The sequence below is a fragment of the Bufo bufo genome, chromosome 1 (genome assembly GCF_905171765.1).
Source record: "Bufo bufo chromosome 1, aBufBuf1.1, whole genome shotgun sequence".
NCBI lineage: Eukaryota > Metazoa > Chordata > Amphibia > Anura > Bufonidae > Bufo > Bufo bufo.
Window position 1 is genome coordinate 810,027,845 of NC_053389.1, and position 13,050 is coordinate 810,040,894.

The 13,050-nt window shown below is 41.4% G+C and overlaps 1 protein-coding gene across 1 annotated transcript in view; it reads right to left on the reverse strand.

The window, feature by feature from the left end:
* Positions 1-959: 959 nt before the first annotated feature.
* The window catches only part of LOC120988896 (extracellular calcium-sensing receptor-like), a 41,903-nt gene continuing 29,812 nt past the window's right edge, over positions 960-13,050 (reverse strand). Inside the window, exon 5 of the mRNA XM_040416675.1 lies at positions 960-1,879. Coding sequence (XP_040272609.1) covers positions 960-1,879 — 920 coding nt within the window. The remainder of the gene's footprint in view (positions 1,880-13,050) is intronic.

Below are 13,050 nucleotides of genomic sequence, written 5' to 3' on the forward strand. Positions count from 1 at the left end.
AGATTTTCATCATGCACTCTCCATGTTCAAATGTTTATGACATCTGATTAGAAGTGTCTATTCCTGCTGGATAATGTCTAATATATTGTAAATGTCCTTCTAATGATGTGTAACTGATGGCCAACTCAGGCCCCCTTTTTTCTTTGGACCCCAGCTCATAAGCAAAGTGATATGTAAAGTGTAGGCACACATACATCTGCTGGTCTGTATGGGCAGCTGTACCTACTTCTGTATCACTGTCCTATTCAAATGAAAAGGTCTGAGCTTCAGTAATAGCCATAGTCACCCTTGTATGTACAGTGCTATGTAAACAAGAAATGGGCAGCGGACTCCCTGGAGAACCAGGATCCCTTCAGTGCACTGATCCCCAATGTACCATATGTAAACCATTTATGTTAAAGTCTCAGGAAACAAAAAATAAACAGTTTCAATCAAGGTAAGCATACCACCACGTGGCTAGACTCACCAAAGCCTAACCATACTTTTCTTGTGAAAAATTCGTTTTTATGTAATAGGGTTTCTGTGCACTTTATTGGGGGAAAATCCCTCCATCCTTATTTCCATCCAGGCCTCCCCTTGTTTTATAAAAGTTCCTGAATTTCAGAGCTGGTAAAGATGATACAGGGGAAGCTAGGTGCACCAAAAACCAGGCCCACAGTAAACCAGAACCTTATTTGCATAAAAATAAAAAAGAACTACTCAAGATTAGAATACCATATTTTCACAACAAAAGTTTGGTCATGTTTTTGGGCACCTACCTTACATGGTGGTATGCTTACTTTAATACTTATTCTGGAGGTGACAGGCTAAGTACTGGACCTCATATGTGTCAAAAAAATTACAGCAGAGAGTGGGGTAATAAAGGAAATGTATTCTGAATCATAAAAGTCTGGGCTTCAATGGCCTATACATGAAAACACCATTCTACTTTATGTTTGCTTTTACACCTTCTATGAGATCTAGGTCTTTGTCTTCTGAGTGGTGCTTTTACCGAGGAGGCTCTGACGGGTGTTGAGATCAGGTCGAAATAATATAATATAACACTTGGGAACAAAAAAGCAACTTAAGATCCCAGCACTGGAGGAAATTATTCCAAACAGTTCAACAGCCACCATGAACTTTCCCTGAGTGCTGAGATAGGCTGGGACAAAAGAGATCCAGACACTCAAGAAGATCAACATGGAAAAAGTGATCCACTTGGCCTCGTTAAAACTATCTGGTAAGTTCCTGGCCAGAAATGCAACTATGAAACTGATACAAGCAAGAAGTCCCATGTACCCAAGCATGGCCCACAATAAAACATCTAAACATTCGTTGCATTGAAAGATGATGACTCCAGCCTTTATCTTAAGGTTCTTCTCTGGAAATGGAGGGCAATGCAAAATCCAGAACACACAAATGAAAATCTGCATGCAGGTACAGATTATAATGACTAAAGCAGGGATTTTTGGTCCTAACCACTTTCTCATATTGCTTCCAGGTTTGGTTGCCCGGAAAGCTATGATAACCATCAGAGTTTTAGCAAATATGCATGAAACACAAATGACAAAGATTACTCCAAAAGCTGTTTGACGCAAGAGACATGTTAATCTTTTAGGTTCTCCAATAAATAGTAGAGAGCAGAGGAAACTTAAGGACAATGAGATAAGGAGGCAGTAGCTGAGATCACTGTTATTGGCTTTGACAATGGCAGTGTCTTTGTATTTGACGAACATACACAAGACAGAAAGGGTGGTGAAGGAGCAGAAGATAACAATGGATGATAAGGCGACTCCAAGTGGTTCCAAGTATGACAGAAACTCTACTTCTTTAGGAAGGCACATGGTGTTGTTAGCATTGGGCCACATCTCAGCAGCACATGGAAAACAGTTGCTTAAATCTAAGAGATAAAATATAAAGACATAATAATGTTAAAATATAGACTTACATCCATCCAGTTCAACCTATTATCATGCACCATTGGTCCAGAAAAAAGCAAAAAACCTCAATAAGTGAGAAACCAATTTCTTCATTGTAGGGGAAAATTATTTACCGACACCAAATCTGCCTTAATCAAATACCCTTCTCCAGACATCCAGGTCCCTCTTGGACTCATTGACCACCATCACAAGCTCCTCTGGCAGAGAGCTCCATAGTCTCACTGCTCTCACAGTAAAGAATGCCTTTCTATGTAGTAGTAGAAGCCTTCTTTTCTCTAGATGTCACAGAGATCTCTGTACTGACCCCTGATATATTTACACACAGTCATTATATCATCCCTCATGTAGTTTTGTGTCTAAACTAAATAACTCTAATTTATGAAATTCAAGTTTGATTTGAGAAACGCTTCTCTGTTCTTGGCCAGAATAAAATAATAACTTGTTTGCCTAGGTGTGCTCATTGCAGACTCGTAATCAAAGGTGAGATGAGGGCTCACATAATAGGTAACCGTCTAGACCACCATTTGTGGGGTAGAGCTGTGTAAAAAAAGCCATTTTTTGTCATTTCATCACGCAAAAAATGAGACCCTACCTAAGATAATCGCCCAAAAACTGAAAAAACTATGGCTCTTAGACTATGGAGACACTAAAACATGATTTTTTAAAGGGGTTATCCGACTTAAATAAATCTATTCTAATTGCATTTATTGTAGACCAGTGAAAGATTCTTAAAATCACTTTCATCACCTATCTATCACTGTTTGGCCAGTTCAGTTCAGGGTCATGTTACACCTGACGTCAGTAACCCTGCTCTGCTGGTGACGTTTCGTTTACAAGCTTCTCTCTGCTTGAGGGAGTGGCCAGGCTCTGTAAACGAGACGTCAGAGCCTCTGGTGCCCTCCCCTTTCCAGCTCTTGTCACTGCCTCGGCTCTGGTATGCGATCGCTCATGTGCAGTACATACCAGAGCCGAGACGATCTCTTCTCCAGCAGCACAGGGTATGTCTGTCCCTCCTGCATTCACTGGGGCTAGAGGTGGCAGTTTGTAAACGTTCCCCTCTGCATCTGGGGATCGTTATTACAGCCCTGGGTCGTCGTCGTCCCCCCCTCCCCCACACTAGTACACATTGAACACCCCCTGGGAAATATAAATAAATAATTGGCCATCATTATTCAGCTATATAAAATCCTTATCTGCCACCAATATATGGATTTATCTAAGCAATATCAATATTGAATATATATTTGAATAATATAGATATTGCTTAGATACAGATAATGCTAATGATATTTTCACACTAGCGGCAGGACGTATCCGACAGACTGTTCACCCTGTCGGATCCGCCCTGCCGCTATTTGACGGTGCCGCTGGACGGATCCGTTATTGCAATTCATTTCTAGACGGATCCGCACCTGGATCCGTCTACAAATGCTGTCACTTGTCACACTGATCGGCGGATCCAGCAGGCACGCAGCTCTGACGACGGAGCTGCCTTGCGGATCCGGCGTTGCAAAACAACTGAAGGACGGATCTGCCCTTCCGGTCTGCGCATGCACAAACCGGGAATACTGTGAAAAAGACTGACAGAGGGATCCGTCCATCCGCATGACAAGCGGATAGACGGATCCGTTATTACAATGCATTTCTAGACGGATCCGCACCTGGATCCTGTCAGTTGTCACACTGATTGGCGGATCCGGCGGGCAGCTCCGACGATGGAACTGCCTGCCGGATCACACTAACGCTAGTGTAAAAGTACCATAAAAAGTCGAAAATCCAGGACTTTTAGTCAAGTGGCCGCTCGCTGTGCACTGCCGTGCTGCGCCATAGCTCCACCACCGTCCCCTTTATAGTCAATGGGGACAGAGCGGCAGTCCAGCGGCACGGCAAAATAGCGGCTGGCCGGATCCGACAGGGTGAACAGCCTGTTGGATCGATCCTGCCTCTAGTGTGAAAGTAGCCTTAGGCTCCATTCACACATCCGCAAATGGGTCCGCATTTGTTCTGCAATTTTGCGGAACGGGTGCGGACCTATTCATTTTCTATGGTGACGGAATTTGGAATTAGTGCAAATACGTCCTCCTTGATATACTGTAATAACAGAAAGAAAATGTTTAGACTAGAAACAAAACCAAACATGAAAGAAATGTATGTAAAATAACATAACTAAGGCTACTTTCACACTAGCGTTCGGGTGTCCGCTCGTGAGCTCCGTTTGAAGGGGCTCACGAGCGGTCCTGAACGCCTCCGTCTGGCCCCAATGCATTCTCAGTGGAGGCGGATCCGCTCAGAATGCATCCGCCTGCCAGCGCTCAGCCTCCGCTCCGCTCAGTGAGCGGACACCTGAACGCTGCTTGCAGCCTGGCCGTGCGGAGGCGAGCGGATCCGTCCAGACTTACAATGGAAGTCAATGGGGACGGATCCGCTTGAAGATGACACCATATGGCTCAATCTTCAAGCGGATCCGTCCCCCATTGACTTACAATGTAAAGTCTGAACGGATCCGCTCAGGCTACTTTCAGACTTAGAAAATTTTCTAAGTTTTAATGCAGACGGATCCGTTCTGAACGGATGCAAACGTCTGCATTATCGGAGCGGATCCGTCTGATGAAACATCAGACGGACCCGCTCCGAACGCTGGTGTGAAAGTAGCCTAACACTGTGCAGCTGCAATGTGACAGGGAGGTCTTCTGCCCTGTGTGTGTATTTATTTATTTTTATGCAAAGTGCAGAGCAGGGGGCGGGGAAGGTCAGGTTGTTCACGCCCAGAAATATTCATGAGGCAGAGCTCAGGCTTTGTTGGTACACGCCCCCTCACCTTGTACTTCAGCATGTAAACACAGCAATGACAGGACCATGAAAAGGTGCAAATATGGGTTTTAACTTGATGAAATCAAGCTTAACCAAATTATATGTATATCCTGATGGATTTTAAGTGTTTTTTTTTATTAACTCGGATAACCCCTTTAAATGTTTCAAAAATAATATTATTATTGTGTAAAACTTACATAAATAAAAAAAAGTATCCATATTAGGTATCGTCGCTGCTCTATAAAAATATCACATGACCTAACCCCAAAAAGCAATTTTTTGTCACCTTACATCACAAAAAGTGTAATAGCAAGCGATCAAAAAGTCACACGCATCCCAAAATAGTGCCAATAAAACCGTCATCTCATCCCGCAAAAATCATACCCTACCCAAGATAATCGCCTAAAAACTGAAAAAACTATGGCTCTCAGACTATGGAGACACTAAAATATGATTTTTTTGTTTCTAAAATGAAATCATTGTGTAAAACTTACATTAAAAAAAAAAGTATACATATTAGGTATCACCGCGTCCGTATCGACCGGCTCTATAAAAATATCACACGACCTAACCCCTCAGGTGAACATCGTAAAAAAAAAAATGGTGTAAAAAAAGCAATTTTTTGTCATCTTACATCACACAAAGTGAAATATCAAGCAATTAGGCTGGGTTCAGACCTGAGTGTCTTTGATATGCGCGTTTAACGCGCGTTTTTGTCGCACGTTTTTATGCGCGTTTTTACAATAGTAAACGCGCGTTTGACGCGCATTTGTGTGATTGACTGCAGTGTCCTATGGCCACAAACGCGCGTCAAAACGCCCCAAAGAAGCTCAAGTACTTGTTTGAGCGTAGGGCGTTTTTCAGCGCGTTCAAACGCGCTGTAAAACGCTCAAGTGAGAACCAGGGCCATAGGGAAGCATTGGTTTTTATGTGTTGAGCGTTTTACAGCGCGTTTGAACGCTCAAGTGTGAACCCAGCCTTAAAAAGTCATATGCACCCCAAAATAGTGACAATCAAACCGTTATCTCATCCCGCAAAAAATTAGACCCTACCTAACATAATAGCCCAAAAAATGAAAAAACATGATTTTTTTTGTTTAAAAATGAAATCATTGTGTAAAACCTACATAAATAAAAAAAATAGTATACATATTAGGTATCGCCGCGTCCGTGACAACCTGGTCTATAAAAATACCACATGATGTAACCTGTCAGATGAACGTTGTAATTAAAAAAAATAAAAACGGTGCCAAAACAGCTATTTCTTGTTACCTTGCCTCACAAAAAGTGGAATATAGAGCAACCAAAAATCATATGTACCCTAAACTAGTACCAACAAAACTGCCACCCTATCCCATAGTTTTTAAAATGGGGTCACTTTTTAGAGTTTCTACTCTAGGGGTGCATCAGGGGGGCTTCAAATGGGACATGGTGTCAAAAAAACAGTCCAGCAAAATCTGCCTTCCAAAAACCGTATGGCATTCCTTTCCTTCTGCGCCCTGTCGTGTGCCCGTACAGCAGTTTATGACCACATATGGGGTGTTTCTGTAAACTACAGAATCAGGGCCATAAATATTGAGTTTTGTTTGGCTGTTAACCCTTGCTTTGTAACTGGAAAATAAATATTAAAATGAAATCTGCCAAAATAGTGAAATTTTGAAATTGTATCTCCATTTTCCATTAATTTTATATACCTTGAGGGGTGTAGTTCTTAGAATGGGGTCATTTTTGGGTGGTTTCTATCATGTAAGCCTCACATAGTGACTTCAGACCTGAACTGGTCCTAAAAAAGTTGGTTTTTGAAAGTTTCTGAGAAATTTAAAGATTTACTTCTAAACTTCTAAGCCTTGTAACGTCCCCCCCAAAAAAAAGTAATTCCCAAAATGATCCACACATAAGGTAGACATATGGGGAATGTAAAGTAATAACTAATTAACTATTACTATGTATTATAGAAGTAGAGAAATTGAAACTTGGAAATTTGCAAATTTTTCTAAATTTTTGGCAAATTTGGTATTTTTTTATAAATAAAAATGATTTTTTTTTTACTCCTTTTTTCCAGTGTCATGAATTACAATATGTGACGAAAAAAACTATCTCAGAATGGCCTGGATAAGTAAAAGCGTTTTAAAGTTATCACCACTTAAAGTGACACTGGTCAGATTTGCAAAAAATGGCCTGGTCCTTAAGGTGAAATAAGGCCGTGTCCTTAAGGAGTTAATGAGTGTGAGGAGACTTATAGGCCATAGAGTACATGCTCCTCTGGAATTCTGGGAGGAAAAGGATACAAATGAGCTCTTAACAAACTCTACCTCTAATGCCACCAGATGTAAGCTTGTTAAGCGCTCATTTGCATCCCTTTCCTCCCAGTACAGTATGAAACATGATGCACAAGGTAGGAAATGTGTGACTGTGTATGGGCAGTAGTGGAGGAAGGGGCAGTAGTATCTGTACTATATAAAGTATGGAAAAGCAGGAAATGGGTAACTACATAGGGGTAATAGTTGTGGCTACAGGGGCAGCAGTGGCTGCATTGAAAGCAGTACAATATGGGACATGATGAGCAGGCAAACAGCGGCATAGGAATTATTGGGCCAGTTCTAAATCACCAGTACCCACTGTCAGCAATGGCAGATCTATATTTTGGCATCAGTAGAGTTGTGTGAGAATCCTCACAGATCCATTCATTTTTATAAATGTCATATTTTGCAGGACAACTTTGTCCACTTTGGTGTGATGATGCAACATGCCGTGATGACATCACACTGGAGCTTAGACAAGACAGTAGGCAGATGGCAAACTGGGCAAGTTCCTGCCACTTGTCCATACTTGGACTATAATATGCAGTTCATGGTACTGTAGATAAGAGGTCCAGATTGCTATCTTTTTTTTTTCCTACTGTCCCCTGCTCCCCCACTGTCAGTGCTCAAAGCTGCATTAAAGTACATGGTTGGGACAGCTGTGCACATGCACAGGAGTCCTCTCCAGTATGTTAGGATGGCACAGCAGCCTGAACTGTCTATTTCAGTGTAGTCATCGGGACTCTGAAGCACTACTCATGTCCTCAGTGTAAGGCCTCATGCACATGACCGTTGTTGTGTTCCGTGTCCATTGTTCCGTTTTCCGTGATTTTCTGCCGAGCCATTGACTTTCAATGGGTCCATTGAAAACTCGGCTAATGCACTGTTTGTCATCGGCGTCCGTGATCCGTGGTTCCAGTCCGTCCCAAAAATATAACCTGTCCTATTTTTTTCACGGAAAACGGTTCGCTGACCCATTCAAGTCAATGGGTCCGTGAAAAAACGCAGAGGCACACAAGATTGTCATCCGCGTCCGCGCGTCCGTGTTGGTTTTTTTCCTATCATTTGCATGGCAAACTTGACTTTTTTTTACTTTCCTTCATGTCTGGTGATCCTCCAAAAATAAAGGAAGACACACGGAAACAAAAACGGAAACGAATAACGGAACAATGGAAGCACATTTTTCTTTCATACTAGGCCACTCCTCTAACTCCGCCCAAAGCATAATTACAGAACTACAGCAGCTGGGGATCGGTTAGGTTAGTGCAAGTTCCTTTAGTTTTTTTACAGCATGTGGAGTCCCTGGGACAATTTTTTTTTCTTGTACTTCAATATCTATTTAAATATTAGCACATAAATCATCAGATTATCGATTTTTTTAATGTCCAAATTTTACCAAATAATGAAGTTCTGGTCTAATATACAGGTAGAAACCATACAGATAGTTTAGTAAATTTAGTAAATTTATTAATGCACATTTATACATTAATTCCCAGGTCAAAAAGAGGGACATTTAAGGATCAAAGAGGGACAGAGGGACGTGGGTCAAAAAGAGGGACTGTCCCTCCATAAGAGGGAGGCATGCCCTGGTTCTCTGGTGGGCCAGTCTGACCCTGCATGTAGTACTGCAGATAATAGTCCAAGATCATAGTGGAGAAATTCACTTTAAATACTGATGTTCTGTGAAGGTACATTGGATGGAAATGGCTACAGCCAAGTGACGCACAATACAGTACATTGACCCTGTCCTGTCCCTAGCTAAAACCTATCTCTATTTACATCTAACTAGCAATTATCTTCCTTTTATCTTTGCTCTTTCAGTCTATCCTGTCGCATCAATGTACAACCTCAGAATACACATGACTTCTCTAGTAGGGATAATATTACACATGTCAGTATCATCGCTCCTGATTGGCTGAGGTTGACCGCAAGGCATCAATGGCAACCCTGCCAGCCATGGCATTGCCAAGGGTTATGTGATCCTCCTTCATCTTTCCTGTCCTGCTGTGCTGTCTGTAAATAATCTGTAAAATGAAGGATGCCATTTCGTCCAAATCGAATCACAAAAGTTTAAGATTCTCTGGAATCCCCAAGTCTGGGAAAATTAGAGACAAATTTGAATAGTATTGAGGAATGGGTGGCGGGGAATAAATGGTTATTTTTGGCCTCATGCACACGACCGTTGTTTTGGTCCGTATCCGAGCCGCAGTTTTGGCAGCTCGGATGCGGACCCACTCACTTCAATGGGGACGCAAAAGATGCGGACAGCACTCCATGTGCTGTCCACATCCGTTGCTCCGTTCCGTGGTCGGCAAAAAAATATAACGTCCTATTCTTGTCCACGCTTTGCAGACAACAATAGGCAGTTATATTAAAGGCTGTCTGTGCCATTCCGCAAAATCGCGGAATGCACACGGACAAGATCCATGTTTTGCGAATCCGTGGTTTGCGGACCGCAAAAAACACAACAGTCGTGTGCATGAGGCCTTTTTGGAAGGATGGAGTCAGGAAATACATCTTATGGTGGGCATCTAACCCTGCGTTGAAGAAGTGTTGAACGGATGGCAGTTAAGTGAAATATGAAGTATCAGTATGTATTAAAGGGGTCGTCCAAGTTATGTAAAAAAAAATATAGCACTGTAAATCTGATGGTCAGCAATATATAACTAAGCTAAGCAAGTTTAAGGCAAAAAAAAAATATTATTTCCTCATTTCACTGGTTCTCTTCTGGCCTTTGATTACCTACAATAACAACGATCTCTGAGGTTTTCCTGATGAATATTTGTGCGCCTCCCCCTGCAAAGGGAATGAATAAAAGTCCCGCCCTGAGTGACATGTCTGACTGCTAGGATACTCAGTAGCATGTTGTATGTGTAGGACTACAAGTCCCAGCTGTACAATGACACTGCTGATATGATAAAGGAAAGGATTTTAGCAGCTCTCACCTCTGGTCACCTGCCTGAAGCACGGAAAAGGAAAGTGGCTTGAACCTAGCCACACTTGATAAGTCCAAGAACAAAGAGAAAGGTTGATTCCAGCTTCAGCATATAAAAAGTTTTCTTTATTCGGCTTGTAATAAAATCCAACAAAGATGTCACATGGAGAGACACAAGATTGTGACGCGTTTCGGGCTGTGGTATTGAGCCCTTCTTCAAGACAATACAAAGGTGTACTAAAAACACAAACTTTATATACCACACAAATGGGTAACTCCTCCTTCTTAGTTAATTGGAGACTGTGTCCCAGACCCAGGTGCTCCTGGATTAGTGGATCCTCCCTGGAGCATGTGGGTGGGGACGCAGTGCTTCACAGTGTTAACCGCTCAGAGACCACATATAAACATATAAACATATTGATGCACTACATATATTGCAGAGTTAAATCATGTTTCTTGTTCAGACCTTTTGGTATGCAAGTATCTAGAATGAACATCCAATATGTTTCCCTACTTAGAAGCTTCTGTTTGCGATCGCCCCCCCTGGAAGGTGTGGAAACCACTTCCACTCCCTGTACAGAAAACGCAGAAACATCACCTTTGTGAACAGTGGCAAAATGTCTGGTAGCCGCTGAGACATTACGGGACATAAAATGGGGGACATCACTCAGGTGTTTTCTTATACGCACCTTAAGTTCATTAGTGGTGCAGCCCACGTATTGAAGGTTACATATTTTGCATGTTATAACATAAACTACATGATCTGTTTTACAATTTATATATTGCTTAAGCACGTGTTGTTTATTATTGGCCACAGATGTGACCTCTTTTGAAATAAGCATATGTCGACAGCATATACATTTATTGCTGCCGCATTTGTAATTACCGTTTGTTTTGGGCCAGCTAGTCGTTTTGGGGAAATTTTCCCTATATAGACTGGGGCTGATTTTTTGCCCTACTGTGGGGGCTTTTTTTGCTACACATCTAATCCCTGTTGAAACTACATTTTTCCATTCTTCATTATAGTTCAAAATATGGAGATGTTTACGTATAATTTTGCAAACCTTAAAATAGTCTCTACTATAGTTAGTGATAAAGGTGATGGGTTCTTCTTTTTTAATAGTGGTGTCCTTAGTCATGATATTTTTATTACTATTCTTGTTTTTATTTTTATTTTTATTTTCATGTCCCTTATCATTAATGTCCCGCTCAGAATTTTTATTCTCATTATCTATGTTCTTATTTTTATGATTTTTTGGAAAAATAAGGGTTTCTCTATCTTTAGATCTGGCAAAATTAATTCCTCTCTCAATATTAGTTTGGGTGTAGCCCCTCACTTTAAGTCTGGCTGCAATGTTTTTTGCTTCTTTTTCAAAGAGCTCTGGGGTGGAGCAATTTCTCTTTGCCCTAATCATTTCTCCCTTAGGGATGTTTTTTATGACGTGTGGTGGATGGCAGGAGGAGGCAGAGAGAATGGTATTACCAGCTGTAGATTTTCTATGGGTGTATGTGACCACCCTGCTGGTATCTTTGACACCTTCCAGGCATAAATCCAGAAAAACAATTCTCTCTGGATCGCTGGAAAAAGTGAATTTTATTGATGCAGTGCAATTGTTGAGATATTCTATACAGTCAGCTATCCTCTCTGCGTCCCCCTGCCACACCCACAGCATATCGTCGATATAACGACCAAACCATTTGAAATCTTCTCTATAGGGATTGTTGTCAGAAAAGAGGAAGTTATTTTCCCACCACGCCATATATATATTTGCTATTGACGGTGAGTATTTAGCTCCCATAGGGATTCCTGATTGCTGTAGATAGTATTTTCTGTTGAACATAAAATAATTATGTCTCATCAAAAAATCCAGAACCAAACATAAAAATTCCTGCAGTTCTAAAGTATAATTGCTATAACATTCCAGAAACCATTTCAGAGCAACAATAGCGGATTCATGGGGGATGTTAGTATATAATGAGGAGATGTCTGCTGTCACCCATGTATAGTTTTCATGCCATTCAAAAGAGAGAAAATTAACCAAAACAGTGCTGGTATCTCTCAAATATCCTGGTATTAATGGCACAAGAGATTGTAGCAGGGAGTCGGCCCACTCCGATAAATTTTCGGAGTATGAGCCTATGCCTGCCACAATTGGACGTAGTGGGGGAGGAAAACCTGGTTTATGGATTTTGGGGAGCGCATGAAATATAGGTGTAATAGCATGTTCTACATACATAAACTCAACTTCTCTCTTGGACAGAATGCCCAAGGAATAACCCTTATCCAAAATAGTTTTCAGGGTTTTCTGACAAGGGAGGAGAGGATTATAATCCAATGAGAGATAGGTATTGGAGTCTTTCAGCATATCCAGTATCTGATTCTTATAAAGCTCACTATCAAGGATCACAACCGCTCCTCCCTTGTCAGCTTTCCGTATCACAACATCATGCATATTTTGCAATTCCAGAAAGGCTCTATGTTCATTTTTTGTCAGATTATTTTTCATTGCTTTGTCATCTGAGATGACTTTTAAAGCACATAAATCCCTCTGGATCAAATCCTGAAATCTGTCAAGGACCTCGGATCGGGACTGTATGGGGTAAAAACTCTTATTAGAGATTTTATATGTGGTGGATCTATTACACATACAGTCCCCCTCCGGACCCCCACACATTTCCTGGAGCGAGGCAATCTGCACCAGATCTGCAAAGGTAAAACATGGACACATATTATCAATTGTGACATCACATGGTGTATCATTAACATTAGATGCATCTTCTGTTGTAACATTAATATCATCATTAATAACTGAGAAATGTTTCTTTAGTGTCATTTTTCTAGCAAGTTTGTTGACATCTATTATTGTGTGATATAGATCAAAACTGCGGGATGGGGAGAAAGAGAAACCCTTTCTCAGAACCCTCTCCTGGAAAGGGGAGACGGGCTTTGAGGAAAGGTTAATCACCTGTATGTCATTGGCTGTATCTTGCGGCTCGGATATCGCCTGCCTTTTTCGGTGTTTTCTCCCCGCCCTGCGTTTTTTGCTTGATTACGGTGACTGGAACCTCCTGTTGCAGATCCCTCC